At 40.1% G+C, this 26,480-nt stretch overlaps 1 protein-coding gene across 6 annotated transcripts in view; it reads right to left on the reverse strand.

The window, feature by feature from the left end:
- Positions 1-26,480, reverse strand: part of MTRF1 (mitochondrial translation release factor 1) — an 85,080-nt gene that overhangs the window by 27,125 nt on the left and 31,475 nt on the right. Inside the window, exons 4-10 of one of the 6 annotated variants that reach the window (XM_031655795.1) lie at positions 17,041-17,117; positions 16,207-16,321; positions 15,912-16,124; positions 13,655-14,077; positions 11,728-11,819; positions 10,141-10,222; positions 9,837-9,944 (exon numbers count right to left, since the gene is read on the reverse strand). In XM_031655795.1, the coding sequence (XP_031511655.1) occupies positions 9,837-9,944; positions 10,141-10,222; positions 11,728-11,819; positions 13,655-14,077; positions 15,912-15,942 (736 nt within the window). In that variant the 5' untranslated portion in view covers positions 15,943-16,124; positions 16,207-16,321; positions 17,041-17,117. Of the gene's footprint in view, positions 1-9,836; positions 9,945-10,140; positions 10,223-11,727; positions 11,820-13,654; positions 14,624-15,911; positions 16,458-17,040; positions 17,443-26,480 lie in introns of those variants that run through there. The other 5 variants (XM_017951205.3, XM_017951206.3, XM_003913806.5 and 2 more) reach the window with 5 other exon arrangements.

Genomic DNA, 26,480 nt, shown 5'->3' on the forward strand with positions numbered 1-26,480 from the left:
TTATGGCCGGCGCTGTGGTTCACGCCTGTAGTCCCAGCACTTTGGGAGGCCGAGACAGGCGGAACACGAGGTCAGGAGTTCAAGACCAGCCTGACCAATAGGATGAAACCCCGTCTCTACTAAAAATACAATAATTAGCTGGGCGTGGTGGCATGTGCCTGTAGTCCCAGCTACTCGGGATGCTGAGGCAGAAGAATCGCTTGAACCTGAGAGGCGGAGGTTGCAGTGAGCCGAGATTGTGCCACTGCATTCCAGACTGGGTGACAGAGCGAGACTCCATCTCAAAATAAATAAATAAATAAAATTAAATAAAAATAAAAATAAAAAAACTTAGCCAGGTGTGGTGGCACGTGCCTGTAGTCCCAGCTACATGGGAGGCTGACGTGGGAAGATGGCTTGAGTCCAGTTGAGGCTGCAGCGAGCTGTGATGGTGCCACTGCCCTCCAGCCTGGGAGACAGTGTGAGACCCCGCCTCAAAAAAAAAAAAAAAAAAAAAAAAAGACTCAATTTCCTTAAGTTCAGTGCTCTTCTCCTATAATGCAACCTACCGTGTGGGCAGGTATCATCTGGTCTTCTTCGTTGTTGCCCTGTGGGACTCTGGGCTCAGGGAACTGGCACAAAAATGCTGATACTCTGGCTATTGCAATAACCCTGAGTAATAAACTGTCCTTCACTGCTGACCCATGAAACAGCAGCAGGCTACCTTGTCAGCGTGCAAGTAGGGTAAAATCTCAGACCTTTCAGAGTTTTTACAACCGACACTTCCAAGTTAAATTCAACCTCTTTTCTCTTACACTTTTATTGTGTTTCTTCCCACACCAAGAATCTTGGTTCTCAAAGAGAGGGCATTAGAATTAAAATATCCCACAATTACTCATCTGTTTTTATATTACGCTACACACCTAACAGTCTCAGAATACTAATACTAGTTCTACTAATACAGTTACTACAAACATTAAAACTTTTTTGCATATGTTCTTGCCATTTGCCTCCCATTTTTCAAATGATTGTACTATATCTACACTGTCAGATCATACAGTCCTTATGTAACAAATTCATTCTCCTTAGCCCTCAATTAGTCCCAGTTCTTCGTCTAACTGAATATTTCATGCTCACCCCCACTTTTTTTTTTTTGCTGTCTCTCATTTTAGTTGTCTGAAGCTTGTTTCTAGTAGATTCCACAGAAAGGGACCATGGGAAGAGTATTTCCTGAATTCTTGCATAATGAGAACAATTTGCTCCCTTCACATTTATAAGTCAGTTTTGCTGATTATAAAATCTTTAACTCAACTTTCTTTCTTTCTTTCAGTGAACTCTATCTCTCTCTGGCACAAAGTGCTGTTACTGAAAAGTCTGAAGGAAATCTAATCCTTCCCTTCTAAGTCTCAGGGTCTTTGTTCCTACATGTCTAATGGATCTGTTCCCTTTTTTGTAAGTCCAAACATTTTATTAGCCGATGGCTTAGTGTTGGTTGTTCTAGCTGGATATTTTCAGATGTGCACATGGTTTCAAATCTTTTCTTTTTTTTTTTTGAGACGAGTCTCGCTTGTCGCCCAGGCTGGAGTGCAGTGACGGATCTCAGTTCACTGCAGTTCGGCCCCGGTTTGCTTCATTCTCCTGCCTCACTTCCTCCTGAGTAGTTGGGACTACAGGTGCCCGCCCACTCGTTTTGTATTTTTTAGTAGAGACGGGGTTTCACCGTGTCAGCCAAGATGATCTGGATATCCTGACCTCGTGATCCGCCCGTCTCGGCCTCCCAAAGTGCTGGGATTACAGGCTTGAGCCACCGCGCCCAGCCTCAAATCTTTTATTTCTATTTCAGAAGAGTTCTCGGGAAATATAGATGTATTTATCATAGGCAGCCTCAAGGGTGGCCCCCCAGGATCCCTGCCTGCTGGTATTCATACCCTTACAGTTCCCTTCCAGCTGGTCTGTATGATCAGCAGCATATGGTATGGCAGAGGTGATACTAAGTCACCTTCTGAGGTTAGATTATGAAGAACCAGGGCCTCCATCTTGCATCACTCACTTGGGAGAAACAGGTTGCTAAGTCGGAAATAGCCCTATGGAGAGGCCCTCGTGGTAAAAAGCTGGTATCTGCTTACAACCATGCGAGTGAGCTTAGAAGCAGGCCCTGAAGCCCCAGTCTTGTGTTGAGATGACAAGAACCCCACCCAACAGCTCAGCTGCAACCTCATGAGAGACCCTGTGCCACTCAAAAAAGCAGCTGATTCCTGACCCGCATAAATTGTGAGATAAAAAATGTTTGTTGCCTTGAAGTTGCTAAGCTTTGGGTAATTTGTTACACAGCAATAAATAACTAATATAGTATCTGCTCTTTTATCATCTAATCAATCTTTTTGCCTGTCAACAGTATTTGTCATTTTTCTTCACTCCTTTATTATCTGTCTTCATTTCTTCTTGATTTCAAAAAAAATTTTCCTTTTTGACTACTATTTTCTTAAGGCATTAAATGTTCTGTTTATCTGCTCAAATGTTTCTTCTGATTTATTCATATCTAAAATGATTTTTATTTGCTAATTATTTCCTGAGTCTGTCATTTCTACTCCTGATTTATCAGATTCTTTGACACTTCATATTGCTTTTTTTTTTTTTTTGAAGACATGGTCTCACTCTGTTGTCTGGGCTGAAGTGCAGTGGCACGACCTCAGCTCACTTCAGTGTTGACCTCCTGGGCTCAAGCCATCCCACCTCAGCCACTGGAGCAGCTGGGACTACAGACGTGTGCCACCATGCTCAGCTAATTTTTAAAATTTTTTGTAGAGACAAGATCTCACCATGTGGGACCCAGGCTGGTCTCAAACTCCTGGGCTCAGGCGATCCTCCCACCTTGGCCTCCCAAACTGCTGAGGAATATAGGTGTGAGCCACCGTGCTCAGCCTCTTAACTTATTTTGAAATAGTAGATTATAGTTTTGACCTATTTTGTAGTCATGTCTTTCTAATGTGCTTTCATTGTCTGTAGGGATATTATTCTACTCCTTATTCTCTTGTTTCTCATAAAACTTTGTATGGAACTTGACCTTAATACTTTTCTGTGGTTTATTTTTATGTGAGATTACTTCTCCATACGTTTTAGAATGAGTCCAGGAAGGCTCTTCTAACTTCACAGAGCTCTCTCTTTTCTGTGACTTTGTGTAATGTTCAAGTAAACAGCAGCCTGCTTTCTGGGACTTCCTGGCTGTTCTCCCTGACATTGGATTAGATCTTCTTTTCCCTTCCTCCCTCTTTATCCCTGTCCTGCTCAACTTTGAGTGTCCTCCCAGCAGTCCTTCCTCAGTGTGGGGGCCTGTTTTAGAAAGGCGCCCTAGTGGATCTGTTTTGAGAGGTCATGGGGGCTACACTGCTCTGGCCTCTTTCAATCTCCTTACCTAAAGCCTGAACCCTCCATTACTGGAGAGTGTAAAACTCCTCCCAGCTCCAGCTCATGTTCACAACTGGCTCCCAAATTCCAGAGAATAACCATGAGTTATGAGGGGGTTCTCCAGTTTTCAGATCTGGCAGATGCCACCCCATTGCTTCCTTCTTCCTCCTGCACAGATGCTTAGACCATGCAGGTTCTATGGCAATTGGTGGTTTGTTTTAGGGTTTTGTGGGTATACCCTGCAGCTGAATGCTGTCAATGCTCTCCATGGGTTTTTGGTTTTGCTATCTAGTTGCTATATGTGTTTTTGCATGGGGATTCAGAGAGACTGAAAACTATGCTGCTACTGCAGTTGCCATCTTCCTAATGCATTTCTAATGAAGATATAGTAACCCTAACCCATTTGGTTTCTAAAGTCAGCATGTTAGACAAAAATTGAGTATAGTTTTAGATTACCCTTGAAAATGCCTTAAGAAGGTGTCTTATAAGAGACTGGCATACTGTCTCTTAGGTAAGTCCATCATAGCTGATCTTCCTCCAGCAATAAAACATATTACTGGATAATAATCTTCATACCAAATAAAGAAGCTGACATGCATTTAGGGGACAGATGATATGAAAAATCAAATCGTTTAACATTCATATTCAGCATGGTAGGATGGACATACTATGAAAGATTATCCAGGAACTAAAACAGAGTGACGCCACAACAAATTTAAATTCCCCATCTCACATTCACACTGTACTTTAATAAAATTACTCCTCCATCCCCTTTACTTCATGTCACGTGCAAATACTTGAATATTATAAGAGAAGACTGTGACTTATTTGGTATAGATTGAAACAGCCAGTCTTAGGCTACCTGAGTTCAAAATTCAAGCTTCTCTTCTTCCTAGCTGTCTGCCCACAGGCAAGTTAGTTCCACGCTTTGGTTTCCTTATGTGAATAATAATAGTATATAAGTAGTGCTACAGCACTGCACACCTGAAGGGGGAAACATTCACACTGAAGAGTATATGAGTAGTGCCTCAAGGCATATGCAGGCATACAACATAGCCTTGAAATTTTACTCTCCAAGGGTTTTTGTGAGGCATAACCGAGATTAAATACATGCAGAACATTTAGTACAGTGTTGACATTTAGCTGTCGAGAGGTATCAGTCGTAACTGGAACTATGCCATTGGCTTTCCTGGATCAGTGTGAAATCTTGTGGAAGAGAAAGGCTGTCAAGCTCCCTATGAGATAAACTGTGACACAAGGCTAGAGAGCTGATATACCCTAAAGGAGGACAATGAAGGTGTATTGTGGCCTTGCCGGATGAAAACAAACTGCTTCTGGTGGCTTTTACTGACAGGGATAGAGAAAAAGGCATTTGCCACATCAACAGCTATATACCAGGTACCAGGGAATATGTTAATTTGCTCAAGTGATGAAACCACATCTGGTATAGCAGCTGCTGTTGGATTCACTGCCTGTTTAAGCTTTCAATAATCCATCATTTCTCCAGGATCCACCTGTCTTCTGTACAGGCCAAATAGGGGAGCTAAATGGGGATGTGAGGGGAATTACCACCCCTGCATTTTTCAGGTCCTTGGTGGCAGCACCAATCTCCACGATCCCTCCAGAACTGCAGTATTGCTTTTAGTTTGCTATTTTCCTAGAGGCCGTTCTGGTGGCTTCCACTTGGTCTTTCCCACCATAATAGCCTTTGCTCCATAGGTCAGGGAACCAGTGTGCGGATTCTACCAGCTGCTGAGTATGTCTATTCCAATTTTCATTCTGGAACTGGGAAAGTAACCACAGGATTGGTTATTTTCACACTGGGCCCACTGTGAGATGGGCATGACCTAAAACTCATTGATCACCTGACCTCCACACAAGCCCCTATCCTGACTAGTAGATCACAGTAACATTTTTGAATGTCCTAGAATTAGTGTTGGCTTACAGACAGTGACTAGAAGTCCTCTCTGATTACTTTCTTTTCTCCAAAGTATAGTTACCGTACTAAAAGGCTATACACCCCTTTGAGGAGGCTGGGGAAAAGTTTTGGCAGTATCCTGGGGATTTTCCTCAAGAGGACCTACACACTCGCCTTCACTCAAGGTATTCTGGGTCTGGAAATTGGCTCAAGTCTGGAAACTGGTTGAGCAGCTGTGATTCTCGGTTTTTATGATTCAGGATAGACTTCTGTTTACTTGACCTAGAAATCTTCTCTTATACAGATCAAGTAGTAGGCTTCCTATCTATTTCACTTCTAGGAACACCATGATCAATGCTGTAAGTCTGCAAAAGTGAGACTATTCTGCTTGCTTTTTTTTTTTTTTCTTTTGACGGAGTCTTGCTCTGTCGCCCAGACAGGACTGCAGTGGAGCAATCTCGGCTCACTGCAACCTCCACCTCCCGGGTTCAAGTGATTCTCCTGCCTCAGCCTCCTAAGTAGGTGAGGGTACAGCCACGCGCTACACTCGGCTAATTTTTGTAGTTTTAGTAGAGACGGGGTTTCGCCATGTTGGCCAGGATGGTCTCGAACTCCTGACCTCAGGTGATCCACCCATCTCAGTCTCCCAAAGTGCTGAGATTACAGGCGTGAGCCACTGCGCCCGGTCACTGCTTGCTATTTTGACTCTGCTGTCTGGCACGGTAATTACGCCTACTACTTGGCATTTGGCAGTCGGGTACCACCAGTTGGCCCCTGCCACCCTGGGATCGAATTACTCCTACTACATTTAGGTTTCCCAATTCAGTGACCAAAGTCCCCACTGTATGGTGTGACCTAGACAGAAGAGTGGTCACAGAGATCCTAAAGGATGCTGGGGCTCCCCACAAATATGTTTCTCACAGTTGTGGTGAAACGTGAGTCATCTGGACACATAAAATTCACAATTACATTCCAGTAAGCCACCCCTCTCCAAATTCAACTTGTGAGTAGAGAATACCAAAACATAATTATAAACATTCATCCATCGAGGGCTGGGGAGATCATGCAATATATTTTATAGAATCCCTTTAATGTGGAAAATATTTCAATTCATTAGATACCAGGTTTACAGATCGATAGTGTCAGACCTACACTACATATCTAGAACCATTACCCTCCACTGCTTCCATAGACTATCTTGTGATCATTTAGTTTGAACTGTTTCTGAAATGGTTAAATATTGTCTCTATCTGTACCTACTGCCATAAAATGATATGACTTTGAAAGTCACTTAACGTATGAATTTGTACATGAAACTTTCAACTTTAGCTTTTAGTGCTATGTGAATCTCTATGGTTATCTATGAGTTCCTCTCCATTTCAATTAAACATTAAAAAAATATATCTGTGTGCACACACATGTAATTTAACATGTATATAAGGTAGGTGCTTTTTGCCCTTTCTTTATCCACATCATTTTCTTCTCCTAACTGCTTCTAATAAAGAAATCATTTTTTTAGGCTGGGCGTGGTGGCTTACGCCTGTAATCCCAGTACTTTGGCAGGCCGAGGTGGGTGGATCACGAGGTCAGGAGGTCATTTCTTTTCCCACTGCCACTCTGGAACATGACTGTTTGCTTCCATTTACTATCCCCTCTCCCCACTTCTTTCGGGACAGAGTCTAGCTCTGTTGCCCAGGCTGGAGTGCAGTGGCACAATCACGGCTCACTGCAGCCTCGACCTCCTGGGCTCAATCAAACCTCCTGGGCTCAATCAAGCCCAGCCCTTAGTCTTTAATTTTAAAGGTATATGAGTAAAATATTTGTAATGTTTCTTTTTTTTTAAAAAAGGAGGCTTTTAACTTTTCAAAATATTTTTATTTTGCCAGTGAGTTAGTGTATCTAAAGGCAGGTTTTCCCAACCATTGTTTAGGCTGCTCTACAAACCTGGAACAGAATCTCTCTTCCTGTTATTGAGGTCATCTCCCTTTTATTCTTGAAAGTCTCATTCAAAATACACCTATCAGAGTTCACTCACGATATTTTCCACTACTCTCCTTTTCACAATGCTGCTGTTTCTTCTTACATTCTCCTTGAAACTCTCTCCTCTTTTGCTTCCATAATATTTTACTGTCCTCATCCTTTTTCTGCTTATCTTGAATCCTCCTTTTATTTTGCTAACTGGTCTATCCTTCTAAACGTGGCCATTCTCCAAAGCTTGTTGCCCTGAATGCTCTCTCTCTACAGACTCTCCCTCACTTCTTCTCTCAGTATCAGACATTGTCTCTGAGTTAACAGGTATCAAATAGTTTGCCTGAGTTCTGTTCTCTCACCAAAGATCTGGTTACTCAACTTAATATTTACTCCGAATATTTCTTTCTTTTTTTTTTTTTTTGAGACTGAGTCTCACTCTGTTGCCCAGGTTGGAGTGCACTGGTGCAATCTCAACTCACTGCAACCTGCACCTCCCGGGTTCAAATGATTCTCGTACCTCAGCCTCCCGAGTAGCTGAGATTACAGGTAATTTTTATATCTTTAGTAGAGACGGGGTTTTACCATGTTGGTCAGGCTGGTCTTGAACTCAGTCTCCCAAAGTGCTGGGATTACAGGTGTGAGCCACTGTGCCCAGCCTATTTACTGACTATTTCTAAGTGGATGCTCACTATAACCTCAAACTTAATAATTTAAAAACCATTCATCATTATTCTTTCCAAATGGTTTCTGCCTTCCAACTTCTATTCCATCCAACGGCATGAATGAGTATCACAGTCTTCTCAGCTAGAAAGATTAGACTCCCTGTGGCTCATCTCCTTTGTGTCAGAATAGAATCATGGGATGTAGTGCAGCTCTGGATCAAACAGACTAAAATTTAATCCCAGGATTGCCATTACTTACTGTGTGGTCCTGGATTAGTTAATTACTCTCTGAGCCTAGATTCTCATCTGTAAAATGAGATTAGTAATACCTATTTCACAAGGATGTGAGGTTGTTCACACAGGACATACTGGATAAGCAACAGTTCCTCTCACATCTAGTTACTCAGCAAATTATGCCTATTCATCCTTTGAAGGTCTCTGACACATAATTCTACTTCCCATTCTAACTCTTAGTCATATCTGGATTACTGTAATAACCTTTTTGCAGTCTGCACTAAATCTAGCCTTTCCATCCATGCATCCATGCATCCATCCATCCATCCATCCGTCCATCACTATTGTCAAAATAATCTCCTTAAAATATATTTTATCAAATCATATTAATACAATTTTCAACAGCTTCCCACTGCCCATCAGTCAAAGCTGTTCAAAATCTATCCACTCAAACCTACTTCAGAGATTACTTCCCTGACAAGCTATGGGTAAACTGGCCTCCCCACTCCCTCCCCGACACACCAAGACCTCTCCCACCAGCATGCTGCTGCTCAGGTTGTTTCTTCCCTCTGCGCTCACGGATAACCCCCTTTCCTGACCACTGGTTGTATCTGAAATCTGTACCAAGTACAACTTCCTTACGCTGTATGCTGGTTCTTATTTCCCTTTACTGTTCAACTTACATGAATCTTCTCTCCCTATTTTGATAGTTTGTGGTTTATTATTGATGACTCCTCTGTCTACTACAATGTATCACTGCATAACCAAGCAGAGGAAAACTTTCAAATGGATTAAAAGAATGGGACAAATGAGAGAATTACCATCACGTTTTGAATCAATATACTTGAGTATTTAAAGGTAAAGAACTGCACTGTTTGCCTACGTTGTATTATTATTATTATTATTTTTTGAGACAGTCTCGCTCTTGCCCAGGCAGGAGTGCACTGGGGTGATCTCGGCTCACTGCAACCTCCCCCTTCCGGGTTCAAGCGATTCTCCTGCCTCAGCCTCCCGAGTAGTTGGGATTACAGGCACATGCCACCATGCCCAATTAATTTTTGTATTTTTAGTAGAGACAAGGTTTTACCATGTCGGCCAGGCTGGTCTCAAACTCCTGACCTCAGGTGATCCACCCACCTCGGCCTCCCAGAGTGCTGGGATTATAGGCATGAGCCATAGTGTCCAGCCGTTGTATAAATTTTTATCAGCCAAAAGAGAACAGAAGTTTCTTGAAAATAAAGACAAATGGTTAACTTTTTCTATATTCTCATAAAAATCAAACACATTAGCCACTTAGTCTAATTAGTAATACTTATTATATTATTTTATAAATAAAGCTATTTAAAGTAAAAACCTTAATATATCTTTGCTTTCAATAACAGAGAAAAATGATTTTGAGGCAAGATACGTATCTAAGTTCCTCAGGGGAATTTTCTCTAATTCACGTATTTCTCCCTAAGCAAACGCTTCCCTCATTTCCACTCTCTTCTCCCAGCTAACAACTCTACTATAATAGAAAGCCACTGTGATTGATGAGCCTATGTCACAGTGTTTAGTAGATATACACCAAAAGTTTTTTAAAAAAATGGGACAATGTGGTTCTAATCAAGATCAGAGGTAAAATAATTTTCAGTATCTGCTACGGGCAAATTCCTCAGTATGCCTACCATAATCTGCTGGTGTATAATTCAGAAGTTCAAATTGCCAGTGTTTATAGCACGAATAATTCTGGTACATGTCAAATATTTCTCGCGTAAATTGTTGGCAGATGTCACCTAAAAGAAAATATGAAAAATATTTAGTCAGAACAAATTTCAGAAAGCCATCCTTAAGACTAAGTCCTTTAAGACACAAAGAATAACTATTTGCAAATTTAAATACATCTAATGGACTTTTAAAGTTAGTGTTATCAGATAAGGTAAAATTCAAGGACTTTTTAGATCATTTAAATAATAAAATAAGTTTACTGACCTCCAGTAGTTCTTCCAGATGTCACCTCTAAAATAACATCATTTTTGTCATATTTCTCCTTTGGCAGAAGGCTCTGGAAAAGCTGGAATAAAAATCAGCATTTGTGTGTATATTTTCCCCGGCATACTATTACTGAATTTAAATAAAGGCCCCAAAAACATTGAAAAAATCAATAATTGGCAAAATCATACAGTATCCCAAATAGGGTATTCCAAAAATGCTATAATAAGTAGAACTAATTAGACCTAAAACAGGTGATCAATTCAGGTTAACAATGGAGTTACTTGTCAGTATATTTTCTGCACTGTTATCAGATTATCTTAATTTTCTAGAATGCAGAAGTTCAGATCAAAGTCCAGGGTGTTCCATTCAATTTTCTTCAGATTCTGGCTCTTATAATTAGTTCTGAACAGCAGCTTCTTTCATCTCACGAATGAAGCAAGGCTTTCAAAGTCTTCAATTTGAGAAATGATTTCATATTATCTCCTGCTGTAACTGACAGCAGACACCAGCCATGCTGTGCCTTCTCAGCAGAGTCGCTCTAATTAAAGACTATGTTGAGGGCTCCCAAGATAAGGCTCAAAATGAGTTTCTCAGCTGTGACCAGAAAAAAAAAAGGCTTCCTAATAAAGAAAGTAACCAACTTTCCTCTTAGGAAGAAAAGGGAAGTAATTTCACTATTACTAAAAAGTTTTTCAAATCAAACTAAAAGTACCTATGTGTCATGATTCTCCCTACTGCCAATTTCTGAAACACTCCATCTCTGCTAGAAATGATATAGTCTATGGGAGAGAACATCAGACTAAGAGTCAGACATCTTCTACCTTTGATTAACTGGTTCAATTCGTAATAAAAATAACTGATATCCCAGGTAACCTCCCCCTTAACTTTTCAAAAAGCCTGTCTCTTGGATTCCCAGAGTAAGAAAGACTGAAGGTAGGAAGACGGCAAATGTGACAGAGGGAAACATGGTATATCGTAGTGTGTTCTTCATTGTCTTTGTAGACAAACCATCCATTAAGCAAGAAGGAAAAGAGACCACTATGGAAGGGAAATCTTCCATTTCCATGTCTAGGAGATATCAGCTGATGCTGATACAGTATCATGAATCCTGAGAGGCTCCAGTATGCCACACCCTTACTAGACCTAACCAAAGATGTGTGTTAACCAACTATTTCTACGCCTTTGGATTTATTCTATTCTATCCAGAGTGCAAATTTCCAATCCTTAATTAACAGTCACCATGAACTCCTCCTCCACTTCTCACTCTTAAAACCCTCTGACTCGTCCCTGTGGTGAACTAAATTTCTTTACCAGCATGTATGCTCTTGCTTAACAAGTTAACAGACTCAACTTTGAATTTTTCTTTTTTTTTTTTTTACCCTGGGAGTCTTTGTTTTATTATGTGACACCGTAATTTCTTCATTCTCATTCTGCAGCAAATTATAGGAGACCAGCTTGATCACTTATCATAAGAGCACACTTAAAATAGTGTTTGGAAACCATTTTGAGCACCAAAGCAGAGTCTAGCAAAAACAGTATTCCTTTATACAGCACTACTAAACTAGTCTACTTCTGAAAACCTACCTCATTGTACAACATGTTGATTTTTTGATCAATGGTTTGCCTTTCTTCCAGTGCAAGTTCTTGTAACTGCTTTTCATCTTGTTTATTTAGGCCTAAAAGCCAGAAACAGAAATAATGATAAAGTTTTGGAGAAACTCCTAAGTAGCCATGTTCCTCTTTGGCTACTAAGTTTTATTTCAATTGCAAATGCAAGGGATTATACAAGGGAACATTTAGAATATTTGGAAAATGTCAATTAACAAGTATTTGCTAAGCATTTCCAAAAAGCTCAATGTGAAAAGTAATATAATCGTGCCTCCCAAAACCTTGTGTGTGTGTTTTTTAAGGTAAAATAGCTTAAAACATTTAATCTCTAAACAAATCAATCTATTAACAGTAGTAACAAAAATATGCTTAATATAGAAACCCACATTTACAAAGCTCGTTATTTGAAGGTCTATAATTACATAAATCAAGTGATTAATCAAACAGGTTTAAAAAGGGACTAGCTAATTAAATATAAACCCAAATAAGGTAAGTTTTGGAACAAACTGGAGTGAGCATTTCCTGTCTAAAGGTGGCAGCTGTAACTCAGCATACTGTGACATGGTCCAGCACAGCTACAACTTCCATATTATCCAAGAGAAGTCAGAAATAAAACCTCTTGATACATTCATACTCAGTTCACTTTTTTTTTTTTTTTTTTTTTTTTTAAGAGAGATGAGGACTCACTATGTTGCCCAGGCTGGAGTGCCAGTAGCTATTCTCAGATGCGATGATGGCGCACTACAGTCTCAAACTCCTGGACTCAAGCAATCTTCCTGCTTCAGCCTTCTAAGTAGCTGAGATTACAGGTGTGTGCCACTGTGCCTGGCTTAGTACGGTACTTTAAAATACATATCATGGCCAGGTGTGGTGGCTCACGCCTGTAATCCTAGCACTTTGGGAGGCCAAGGCAGGCAGATCACTTGAGGTCAGGAGTTCGAGACCAGCCTGGCCAACATGGTGAAACCCCGTCTCTACTAAAATACAAAAAAAAATTAGCTGGGAATGGTGGCAGGCGCCTGTAGTCCCAGCTCCTCGGGAGGCTGAGGTGGGAGAATCGCTTGAACCTGGGAGGCAGAGGTTGCAGTGGCCGAGATCGTGCCACTGTACTCCAGCCTGGGTGACACAGCAAGACTCTGTCTCAAAAAAAAAAAAAAAAGAAATATAAAGCTTCCTTCTTGGCTCCACTAATGCGCGGTCCCCTCCAGGAAGCTTTACCCAATCAGTCCAGGCTGGTTTGAGGGCCCTCTCCTCTTTGCTCTCATGAAACTGTGCCTTCCTCTAGTACAGCAGGTCTCACATTATAAACAATACTTAAATAAGTTTCTCTCACTAGACCATAGAAGCTCATTGATGGGGTAGGAACTGTGTGTGTAGCCCTACTATGTAGGTACAGTGTTCAATAAAGTTCTGCTCAATAAAATAAAGCTTCTGAAAAGACCAACATTTTGTCTCCCAGACCTTAAGACCATGGCAAGTACCACGAGGAGCCTAGTTACTTAGTAGAGTTGATCTTTAGTAGCTAAAGTGGGTCAAACACTCTGGGTACAGAGTCCTGTTCTTTCCAAGTGTTGGGCTTATTACTTGTAGGTTTTTTAAAAGACTGAGTTCAGGCCAGCCTCAGTGGCACAGTGGCTATAATCACATTGCTTTGGAAAGCCCTGGCACAGCAGCCCTAGCTACTCAGAATTCTGAAGTGGGAGGCCAGGACTTAGAGGTTACAGTGAGCTACGATTGAGTCACTGCACTCTTGCCTGGGCAACAAGTGAGACCCTGCTTCTGTGGGAAAAAAAAAAACAAAAGACTAAGTTCAATAAAGTTTTAACTTAGAAAATCAAATCTGTACTTACACACACACATAAAAATAGCCCTTATGCAGGACACATACATATCTTTTACCTACTTTTACACATTGATTCTAATTCTTCAATTGCTTGTTCAGTCTCCTGAATTTCTTGGTAAATGGCTGCAAGAGGTGCCAACTCAGCATGCCTTCTGTTCAAGGACCTTCGATTCTCTTCATTCACAGGGATATGCTGCAGACATTGCTCAAGTGTTTGGTACTCCTTATTCAGGTTCTCCATATATTTCTGTAGTGCTTTATGCTTCCAAAGCATCTTGGTGTCTTGATGGCAATATCTCCTGGGCCGATTCTTACTTAACAGATGAAAAATGCAATTCCTGTTTTGTCTAAAAACTTGCAGCCTTGTATCAAGATGTATCTGTCTAAATTGATGAGAATGGAGCTGGATGTGACACTGGAGGTAACCATTAAGAGATGGATGTCTAAAAAGCCAAACACACAGGTGACGATTCATCTCAGCATCTGAAATACAATAAACACAGTCTTTAAAAAAAATCAGCTCTAAAGATACATGCATAATAAAGCTGGAAGGAACATCAAGAAATCTTGTTTCATTTACTGCCTCAGCCAGCTCCAAACACAGTCTTAAGGTGATTCACAGAGTCATTTTCTAAAGTTTGAAGAAAATATTATTATTATCTTGTATAATTCTTTAACTTTAAGGATCTAGATATCCAAGGAAGTCAAGTAACTTAATCATGACTATTCAGTCGGCTGGATAGAGACAGAGCTGGTATTAGAATGTAAGTTGCCTGTTCAGGACTCAGTAATTTTCACTCTCAATTCTGCAATCATTTTTCAAAAATGCTTCCCTTTTAGCTGAGATCCTAAAGGAAGAAAAGTTCAAGTATTAATAGACCAAGAAAGTTGGGTTAGTGAAAAGTCCTACAATTATATTAAGTGGTGTCAATTATATTAAGCAAGAAAAGCAAGGAACAAAATAGAATCTCAATTACATTTTAAAAATACTCTATAATATATAGTATACATGTAAAAAAAGAAAAAAAAAGCACATAGAGTATTTTTTAAAAAGAATGTTAAATAAGAAACATACCAAAATGTGCTGGGCACAGTGGCTCAGGCCTGTAATCCTACAACTTTGGGAGGCCGAGGCGGGCAGATCATCTGAGATCAGGAGTTCGAGACCAGCCTTGCCAACACGGGAAAACCCTTTCTCTACTAAAAATATCAAAACAATTAGCCAAGCTTGATGGCATGTGCCTGTAGTCCCAGCTGCTTGGGAAGCTGAGGCAGGAGAATTGCTTGAACCTGGGAGGCGGAGGTTGCAGTGAACTGAGATCGCACCACTGCACTTCAGCGTGGGCGACAAAGCAACACTCTGTCTCAAAAAAAAAAAAAAAAGAAACATACCAAAATGTTAATAAAATGATCTCTAGTTGTGAGATTATGAATACCTTTTGCTTGCTATTTTTTCTACTTTTCAGTGTTTTCCAAGTCGCTTGCACATATAGCATGGAATACATTCATAATCACAAAAAAAGATTAGTTTAAAAAATTACAGGTTAGGTGAAATTGGCTGTGTACAATAATTTTGTTCTCCTCCCCTCCAACAGAGATAATCAAGAGCTAACAAAAGTACACAATGGTCTTACTGAGTAAGAAAGGGAGAATATAAAGTGTTCTAAGAAAAACACTTTGCCCCTAAAACTGTGAGGTTCAAAGTTGAAATAAGGGTCAAGCCACACACAGTAGCATGCATCTATTGTCCAGCTACCCAGGAGGCTGAGGCAGGAGGATCACTTGAGCTACGAAGTTCAAGGCCAGCCTGGGCAACATAGTGAGACTCAACTCAAAAAAAGAAGGATCAACATTTATCAAAATCAACCTTTACTTTCTCCAGTGATCCTACTATGCTAGGAGGTGCATTGATATATTAGCTCATTTGTTCACTATAAGCCTGTTAACTTACCATTATCACCTAGGAAATAAACATTCAGAATGGTCTTTAAAACATTCAGTTTCCAGAGTTCTACTGATAGATTTTAGGATAGTGCATCACATTATTAAAAGAACTGTGGAAGAAAGCACCAATGGCCAGCTGTCACAAACATTACACTCCACCACCCCCGTATTTCAAGCACGTCAGAGAAAGTGTGTCCATTTGCTAACAGACAGAAAAGGATGACAAATACATGTTTGTACGAATACTTATTGCTAAAATTTCCATTTTAGGAACAGAGTAGAATGCATAATTTTCAAGGTCATGAATCTCAACATTAAGGGAAAAAACAAACAAACAAAAAACAAGATGTTTGCTCTCCAAGGTTAACTACACCTGAGAACAGCACGACTTCTCCATTACCCATCACAGTAACAGTATTACTCTGATGCTTTGGGGAAAGTTCTAAGTGTAGGCAGGTCAGAAGCGACAGCCCGCGGGGCAGCAGCACGGGCAAACCATGCTGTGTAACTCAGTATATGGAGTGATTCCATAAAGAGGTAATACAGGAGGCGGCGGCGAAGATCAGGAACGAACTGTGCACAGTACCTAAGAAAAAGAAGAATAGACGTCAGCTCTCTTTACTGAGGTCGGAACCTTCAGAGACCCGCCACATTTCAGCCCAACAAACCCGAAATCACGTTGACTTCCTGGTTCACTTCTTCCGGGTTAACACACGCTCCCGGCCCCTCCTCCGCAACGACCTCTCTCCGAAGGAGTAGTCCTCGAGCATGCCTAACAATGGACTAAAATGACAAAAATGAGCTAAATGAGAAAAATGACAAAACGAGAATGAAATTGTCATGAGACAACCGCCCCCGCGCCGTCCTTATCCAGAACGTGAGCCCAGAGCTGGGGTGGAGATGGTGTGAGGCAGGGAGGGGCCAAGGTGGGACTAAACTACATCTCCCAGAGAGCCCACCAAAGAATCCTGGGAGTTGTAGTTTACCTTGCCGCAGCCTCCAACCCCCTCTATCCACTATCCAGCCAAAGGTGGAGCTTTTGGTTTTCACCATTAACTGCAAACCTAGAAGAGAGATTCTCTACGATTCTGATTAAGAGATCAAGATTTAGAACATATTGTATGTGAAATTACAATAATTTCCTTATATATTAGAAGCCCCTAGAGCACTGCTTTCTGATTTTTTAAAAAACAAAGACTCCTTTTTCATTGTCCACAAATGTAGAAGATTCTGCGTGTAGTTTCTATACTTTCAGCTTCCATTGCTTCAGAAAATACCTAATGACTAAAGGATGATACAAATAAATTTGTATTTTAAAAGTAATAACAGGACCCAAAAGTTAGGAGACTGTATATTTCCACGTTAGTGATTTTATAATGTTCTTTGCACATGGGAATGTAGGGGCTCAACCTAGATTCATAGCTTATGAACCACTGATTAAGTGAAGAATGAAAGCTCCAGTTAGTAAACAATTGCAGGAAAATGCAAGCATATTGTCCTACTTTGACTAATCCAGTGGGATCCAGCCCTTGGCTATCACATTTACAGTCTTTCTATCTCCATGCCTCAATTTTTCCTCCTGAAAGAAAAGGCAAAAAATGTTCCATATTACTGACTTTACAGAGTATTTTCTTAGATTATAATCACATACATAGAAAGGAGAATTAACTATATATGCAAAATTATATCTGACATTTATAACCAACTTCAAGGTACCTACTTCTATGTACTATGTACTAAATACTGTTCTAAATGGTTTTACCTTATTAATTCATCTAATTTTTACAACCTTAAAATACTCATTTTGCAGAGGAGAAAATTAAAGCACATAGAGCTAAAGTAGCTTATCCAAGGTAAAAAAACAGTAAGTGATAGAGCCAATATTCAATTAAGGCAATCTGCTTTAATGATCTGTGGCTCCTAAGCTATGATATAGGGTCTCCCTGCTCCAAAAAGGAAAAGAAAACCTTCAATCATGTATTCAATAAATACTGAACACCAGTTATGTGCTATTCACTATTCTAGTCATGAGGATTTAGCAATGAACAGAAAAGACAAAAACCTTTGCCCACATGGAGCTTATGTTCCAGTAGGGGAAAAGTTCCAAAGGATCTACATAAAGTCATTCTCCTAAGTTATCCAAAAAGTATTTAATTCTTTATTTTGATTTGTGTATTCAGCTATATGACTTGAGTATTATATATAAAGCTTTATTTGCCTTAAAAAATTAGTCTTGGTTGGGCATGGTGGCTCACGCCTGTAATCCTAGCACTTTGGGAGGCTGAGCCAGATGGATCACCTGAGGTCAGGAGTTCAAGACCAGCCTGACCAACATGGAGAAATCCCATCTCTACTAAAAATACAAAATTAGCTGGGCATGGTGGCGCATGCCCATAATCCCAGCTACATGGAGAATGAGGCAGGAGAATCGCTTGAACACGGGAGGAGGAGGTGGTGGTGAGCCAAGACTGTGCCATTGCACTCCAGCCTGGGCAACAAGAGCGAAACTCCATCTCAAAAAAAACAAAACAAAACAAAAAAAGTAGTCTTACTGCTATGGACTGAATTGTTTATATTCATAATCATGTTCATATTACTAATACTTATTTTTAAAATTCATATATTGAAGCCCTAACCCCTCCAATACATGTGACTCTATTGGAGACAGGGCCTTTAAGGTGATTAAGGTTAGATGAGGTCATAAGAGTAGAGCCCTGACATAATAGGATTAGTGCCTTCCTAAAAAGACACCAGAGATCTTGCTCACTCTCCCTGCCCAAACAAAAAAGAGGTTATATGAGTACCCTGTGAGATGGTGGCCACCTACAAACCAAGAGAAAAAGTATCAGACTGAAACCTACCTTGCTGCCACCTTGATCTTAGACTTCCCAGTCTCGCAAGAGGCTAAGAAACAAATTTCTGTTGTTTAGGCCACCAACTCGGTGGGTTTTTTTTTTAGGGCGGATCTGTTCTGTCACCAGGTGCCGGAGTGCAGTGGTTGTTCTGGCTCACTGCACTCACCTCCCAGGCTCGGCATGCTCTTTCCTGTTCTCAGCTCTGAGTAGCTGGGACTATGCACGCCTTGGCTCATAAATAGCATTTTGTATTTTTAGTAGGGATAGGGTTTCACCATGTTGACCACAGATGGTCTTGGATCTTGATCTCAGGATCCGCCTGCCTCAGCCTCCCAAAGTGCTGGGATTACAGGCGGAGCCACCGCGGCTCCAGCTTTAGTAGAGATGGGGGTCTCACTATGTTGACCAGGCTGGTCTCAAACCCCAGCCTCCTAAAAACCTGGGATTGCAGGTGAGCTGGTGACGCCCCAGCCTAGGGGCTATGTTTTTGTTATAGAGCCAAGTTGTTCCGACTATGCAGAACAACTTAGAAATTTAGAACTCAGGCTGGGCGCAGTGGCTCACAGCTGCAATTGCAGCACTTTGGGAGGCCGAGGCGAGTGGATCACTTGAGGCCAGGAGTTTGAGACCAGCCTAATCAACATGGTAAAATCCCATCTCTGCTAAAAATACAAAAATTAGCCAACCGTGGTGGCACAAACCTGTAATCCCAGCTATTCAGGAGGCTGAGACATGAGACTCACTTGAACCTGGGAAGTGGAGACTGCAGTAAGCTATCACGCCACCTCACCCTAGCCTGGGTGACAGAGCAAGACACTCTCTCAAAAACAAAAACAAAACAAAACACAAAACAATGAGACCTTGTTCCTAAGAAAATAAAAACTTTTTAATATTATCTAATATCCAGTCAGTGTTCAAATTTCCCTGTGTCAGATTTTTTTTCTCTTTTTTGTGGCATTTTGTTTGTTCATATCAGGATTCAAAGAAAGTACATACATTGCAATTGGTTGTTATATTGTTGGTTTATTTTAATCTTTAGATTCTCTTTTTTTTCTTTTTTTCCTTGCAATGTATTTGTTGAAGAAACTGGATCCTTAGCCCTGAGGAGTTTCACACAGTTAAGATTTTTCTAGACCTGTGGTATATCATGTGTCCTTTGTTCCCTGTATCTCTTGTAAACTGCTCTAGAAACTTGATCAGATTCAGGTTTAAACTGTTTTTGGCAAAACTACTTCATACCTGTGGTTATGCTGTGTGGTTATGTAGACTTTGCTTATGGGAGTCTCTTAAACGTTGTGTCTTTTAAAATGATATTAGAAGCTCTTCATTGCCTAGATCCATTTTTTCACTAGGTGCGGCAAAATGGTGGTATTTTATTACTCATTCTTCATTGATTAGTCAGAACCTCTATAAAGATAAACCTTGCTTCATCAGCTACTGATTGTCTTTGCTTTGTCATTTTTAAAAGGAAAAATAAAAACTTTGCTAAAGTAAAAAGTTATCAAAAGCCAGGCGCAGTGGCTCACACCTGTAATCCCAGCACTTTAGGGAGCCAAGGTGGGATTGCTTGAACTCAGGAGTTTGAGACCAGCCTGGGCAACATGGCAAGACCTTACCTCTACAAATAAAAAAATTAGCCAGGTGTGGTTCTGTGTGCCTGTGGTCCCAGCTACTTGGGAGGCTGAGATGTGAGGATCACTTCAGCCTAGAAGATCAAGGCTGTACTGAGCTGTGATCCACCACTGCATTCCAGCCTGGGTGACAGAGTGAGACACTGTTGGGAAAAAAAAAAAAAAGGTGATCAAATTAAAAAGCGTGCTTTCTGAACAATTTCTAGGATTTCCAATTTTTATTTTAATCTTATTATTTGTATTTTTGTAAAGAAGGGGTTTCATCATGTGGCCTAAGCTGGTCATGAACTCCCGGGTTTGAGTGATCCACCCACCTTAGCCCCCCGAAGTGCTGGGTTTACAGGCATAAGCCACCACACCTGGCCTAATCTTATCTTTTTTTCACTTTAGTAATACAGCAATTATCTGCAATAGTAGTTAACTTTGAGTACTTATTCTTTACCAGGTAATGCTCTAAATGTGTTAGATTTAACTCACTTAAAAATGACACATCTATGAAGTAGGTTCAGTTGCAATGCTCATTTTAGGAAACTGAGGCCAGCATGGCTAGATGAATTGCCCAAGATTGTCCCCGAGGGACAGTCTAGTGGCCAAAAGGATTTGAACCAAGACAGCTGGGTTGCACTGTGACATTGCATCTGCCCCTGTATTCTGTATCTCACTAAACTGCACTATTATTCCAGCTCTCCATGATGTGGCTCCAATCTCGCCTATTTCTCTGTTGTGATGTATCTGTAAACGCTCCATTCCCTGATGTATGTGGTCTCGAAGTCCTGACCTTGTGATCTGCCCACCTTGGCCTCCCAAAGTGCTGGGATTACAGACGTGAGCCACTGTGCCCAGCCAACAACTATATTTTTATTACAGTTCATGGTCCTTATCTGAAACACTGGGACCAAATATATTTCAAAATTCAAAATATTTGGGGTTTAATGTGGCCAGGTGCAGTGGCTCAAGCCTGTAATTCTAGCACTTTGGGAGGCCGAGGCAGGTGGATCACGAGGTCAAGAGATCGAGGCCATCCTGGCCAACACGGTGAAACCCCGTCTCTACTAAAATTACAAAAATTAGCTGGGCATGGTTGGGCATGCCTGTAGTCTCAGCTACTTGGGAGGCTGAGGCAGGAGAATCGCTTGAATCTGGGAGGTGGAGGTTGCAGTGAGCCGAGATTGTGCCACTGCACTCCAGCCTGGTGACAGAGTGAGACTCTGTCTCAAAAAAAAAAAAAAAAAAAAGCAAAGAACAAAAATAAAAGTTAATGCATATCCTGAGCATTGCTTAACACCTCAGCAGGACCTGGGGAAGCACTCTGCAACCCTATATATTAATATTTCTCCAGTGAAATATATGAACTTTTACATCAAATAGGATAAATAAAGATATAAATAATTCACATCAGTCCAGGTCAGGTTTGCCTGCCACATATTCAGTTTAGGTAAAATTTGCCTACAAAACAAGTTATAAAAAAACCTTAAATTTTTAGAGATTTTGATGTTTGAATAGCAAATAAGATTTTTCAGCTATTTTGCATGTGGCAAGTCAATATGCTGAGACACTGGGTTGCAGCAGAGAAAGAGGTTTAATCACAGGGACCCCAAATAAGGAGATAGGAGGAAACCTCAAATTCATCTCCCTAAGGAGTTTGGGGCTGGGGTTTTTAAGGGTTTTGGAGTGGGCCGAAGTTTGGGCATTGTTAATTGGTCAAAGAGTGCAGGATAAAGTCATAGGACAGGGAGATGAAGAAACTATGTTCTTGCTAGGTGCGGTGGCTCACGCCTGTAATCCCAGCACTTTGGGAGGCCAAGGTGGGTAGATCACCTGAAGTCAGGAGTTTGAGACCAGGCTGACCAATATGGTGAAACCCCATCTCAACTAAAAATACAAAAAATTAGCTGGGTGTGGTGGTGCATGCCTGTAATCCTAGCTACTCAGGAGGCTGAGGCAGCAGAATCACTTCAACCCAGGAGGTGGAGGTTGCAGTGAGCCGAGATCGTGCCACTGCATTCCAGCCTGGGCAACAGAGTGAGACTCCATCTCAAAAAAAAAAAAAAAAAGAAACAATGTTCTCTATGTTCTCACACTGATTCAGTTCTGTGGGCATCTTCAAAGTGGTTGGCATCAGCTATTCCACTGAAATTCAGGATCTGAAAACCATATTAAGCAATTCTTAAACAAATTTCTTATTATTCTAACATCAGAGATCCTATCTATAAGAACGAGGGGGTTGTAAATTAATCCTTAAACAAAAGCCTTATAATTCTAACATCAGAAAAGCTATTGATACAGGAATTAAGAAGAAATCACTTAGGCAGATAGTAAGGGTGTGGGAGTAACCAAACACCATTTCATATTTTACAATGCTTCCTGTGTAATTTTTATACCAAATAAGCCAAATTATGTCATTTTTGGACTTTAGGGAAACTAATGTCTTGAAGGATTAATTAGGTCAAAAAAAGATGTAATTTGTAATTTTGATTTTAGAAAGTTTGTCAAATATCAAAGGTTTAAGCACATTTGATATCACAGATCATTGTAAAATCAGTTATTCTCGGGAGGCTGAGGCAGGAGAATTGCTTGAACCTGGGAGGTGGAGACTGCAGCAAGCTGAGATCACATCACTGCACTCTAGCCTGGGTGATGGAGCAAGACTTCATCTCAAAAAAAAAAAAAAAAAAAAAAATGAAGGAAAAGAAAAAGAAACCATTTCCTTTAGACCTTTAAGAAAACATTTTAGCACCAGGCTACAACAAACAGAACTCAAGGGGAAACAAAACTTATATGAGCTGAAAATGAATTGAAGAAGAGTATTACTATTTTACGTCCTTTAAAAGGGGAGAGAGGCCGGGTGCGGTGGCTCACACCTGAAATCCCAGCACTCTGGGAGGCCGAGGCGGGCGGATCATGAGGTCAGGAGTTTGAGACATCCTGGCTAACACAGTGAAACCCCATCTCTACTAAAAAATACAAAAAATTAGCCAGGCATAGTGGCGGGTGCCTGGAGTCCCAGCTACTTGGGAGGCTGAGGCAAGAGAATGGTGTGAACCTGGGAGGCAAAGCTTGCAGTGAGCTGAGATTGCACCACTGCACTCCAGCCTGGGCGACAAAGTGAGACTCCGTCTCAAAAATAAATAAATAAATAAATAAATAAATAAATAAATAAAAGGAGAGAGAAAACCAAAAACAAGATGCAATACAAGTTGAACTTTCTGTTAAAAAAATTAAAATCTCCTGTAATTTATTGAGTACATCAATCCTTTAAGAAAATTAATTTTATTGTTCTAACTAATTATCTAGTGTATAAGTGTTTTCAAGCCCAATCCCTAGAGAGACCATTATAATTTCTCATTAATTTTAGACAACCTGATCATATAAAAATTTTTGGGCTTTTTCTTATAAATCCTCTTATTGTGACTTACACAGACCATTCATGACATGCTTGGACTTTCTGGTTTGACATTAACATCCCTTTTTATTTTTTTTTTAAACAACAGTCATTTTATTCTAGGACTAAATTTGCCATACAAGATTCTTTCTTATTTAAAATTATTTCTTTTTAAGCTTTCTTACCAAAAACAAAACAAAACCTTGTACACTCTTGTCGCCTAGACTGGAGTGCAATGGCATGATCTTGGCTCACTGCAACCTTTGCCTCCTGGGTTCAAGCGATTTTCCTGCCTCAGCCTCCTAAGTAGCTGGGATTACAGGTGTGTGCCACCACACCCGGCTAATTTTTGTATTTTTATTAGAGACAGGGTTTCATCATGTTGGCCAGGCTGGTCTCAAACCCCTGACCTTGTTATCCACCTGCCTTGGCCTCCCAAAGTACTGGGAATCCAGGCATGAGCCACCACGCTTGGCCCTTTTACCTTGTTTTGTACATAACCTTTAAATAAGCTTGCAATTAGACAAAAATTGTCCACTTTTTAAAAAAAGGACACATGTTTTTATTAGAATGTTTCCTACAATATATTTTTATTAGAAAATACCCAAATAACAAAATATCTTTTACTTAAATATAATTTTATATTCTAAATTATGATGAATTTTTCTACAATTATCCCATTACAGTTACCTGTTTATTTTATTTTAAACATTTACTTATTTTAGTTATGAAAACTGCAATAGTCATGATTTAAAGTTATGAAAACACCATTGAAAAATTATAACTGGGACAGTGAAAAAGATCTGACCTAACCGACTCCATCTTGCTTCTAACCTCCAAGCTGTCCTTGTTCATTCCTGAGCTCAGGCCAAACTAACTTTGGGAGGAACTCCGTTTATAGTTTAGCTTTGAAACAAAGATAACAGTCCTTTCCCAAAACAAACTTTACTGCCTGTGGACTAGACTCCCTAAAGCCACAAGATTAGAAGTTATGGTAATCCTATTAAATTCAAGATGTAGCTATTTTCATTAAACCAATATCAATGTCTTATTTATTAAAAATGACATAAGCAAAGTTTATTCTGTCTTGGGCTGGGTTTATAGTTTTATAACCCCTATGCCAAATTTTGAAACTTTACAGTATTTGGTTAGGATAATTATGAAATTTATTGATTAATAAATGCAAACAAAAATTTATGTTGGCAATTTTTAAGACATTTCTAATATCACTTTACCAATAATTTTAAAGCTAGTTTATTTATTAGAGATTTTACTTAAGTTATGTAAACTTGAAAAAGCATTTGACTAGTCTTTTTTCCTGATTAAAGTATTTGATTCACATATTTTTATTTTCTTAATTAATTAGAACTCTTTTAGATATTTTCAGTTGTGAAACATTGTGTACACAACACGTAAATACATAGACATATTAGGGATGCTGATAGAAGTACATCGTACAGATTCATAAACAGCTATTTTTCCTGTCTTATACTTTCAAATTCTTGCTAACCTGTCCCACTACCCTAGGCAGTTGTTAGCTAAATAGCTTTAAATTTGCATATTAAAGGAAACAACTCAGGTGAAAATCAAATAGCAAAATTTACATGATAAGGTACAGAGAGAAAAAGTCTGGTATGCTAGAGAAAAATTAAAATGAATTTAATTGCTAATTAAACATAAAACTATAGAAATTATAAAGGCCTTTTATGATTTTTTATTTTTAAATTTAATTTACTTTTTTTTGAGATAAAGTTTCACTCTTGTTGCCCAGGTTGGAGTGCAATTGTGTGATCTCAGCTCACTGTAACCTCCACCTTCTGGGTTCAAGCTATTCTTCTGCCTGAGCCTCTCAAGTAGCTGGGATTACAGGCATATGCCACCACACTTGGCTAATTTTTTGTATTTTTAGTAGAGATGGGGTTTCACCATGTTGGCCAGGCTGGTCTCAAACTCCTGACGTCAGGTCATCCACCCACCTTGACCTCCCAAAGTGCTGGGATTACAGGTCTGAGCCACTGTGCCCAGCCTAAAGGCCTTTTAAATACACATACACGCACACACACACACACACACACACATCATATAGCTTTTACTTCAAAACTTCGGACATGAGATAAATATAAATTCACTGGCTTGCAAAAAACCTGTTGGATCCAAACAATGGTTTTTATCTTAATAGACAAATAACAGCAGATTTAAAGGCAGGCAGAAAAGAAAATATAAAGGAGAACTTAGGAACTCTAAAGTTTGCAGGTTGACTTTAGGGCTCTTTTTCCTCAATGTAAATGTGCACAAAGACCATAATTACTTCCATTTTACATAAACTCTGGCAAGTATAGATGCCACAAAACCTACAGAATGCTCAAAAGGGGTCATTCTCCTTGCTTTCTCCTTGTTCTTAGATTATTTGTTTCCCCCTTTTTTTCTTAAAAGGAGGAACTGATCTGTGGCCTAGGGTTTTTGTGTAGTGGATCGATGTGTGCTGCTTGTGGGCAGGGCAACACAGTGTGTCACCACTGAGTCATTTCTACCTTCTTTCATGTTTTAGTTTCTCTCTCCAGAGGTCTCTGACCTCTGAGGGGGCTTAAAACACCTGGTGATCAACCCTTATATATGTGTTTCCTGGACGAGCCTTTTTAAAAATTAATTTTTGTTTGGGATTTTCCAGTAGGGCCACTGCACATCACAGGGGTCAACCCCCCAGACACTCCCACAAAGCCCTTGGTCACCCAGGGATGCTTTTCTGCTGGAAGGAGCAAAAGCCCTTTCTCTTTGGAACCGAGAAAACTCAGTCTCCTGTTAACCTGTTAAAACAACCATTCATTTCCTCATGCAAATACACACAGAGAAGCTGAATTGAGATCAACTTGGGGAGAAAAAAGAATAGAGAAGACCCTTTAGAAAGCAGCTCTGAACTAGAATCAGGATCCTTAAACAACAACTTCCTAGGAAAGAAAAACAAACAAAAAAATAACAACCAAGACCACTTCCAGTAAACTGTGCTCAACCACTCCTAACTTTGTAGCTCTCATCTCCCATTACACACACCAAGGTCAAATCCTTTCACAGTACAA

The sequence above is a fragment of the Papio anubis genome, chromosome 15, assembly GCF_008728515.1.
Source record: "Papio anubis isolate 15944 chromosome 15, Panubis1.0, whole genome shotgun sequence".
NCBI lineage: Eukaryota > Metazoa > Chordata > Mammalia > Primates > Cercopithecidae > Papio > Papio anubis.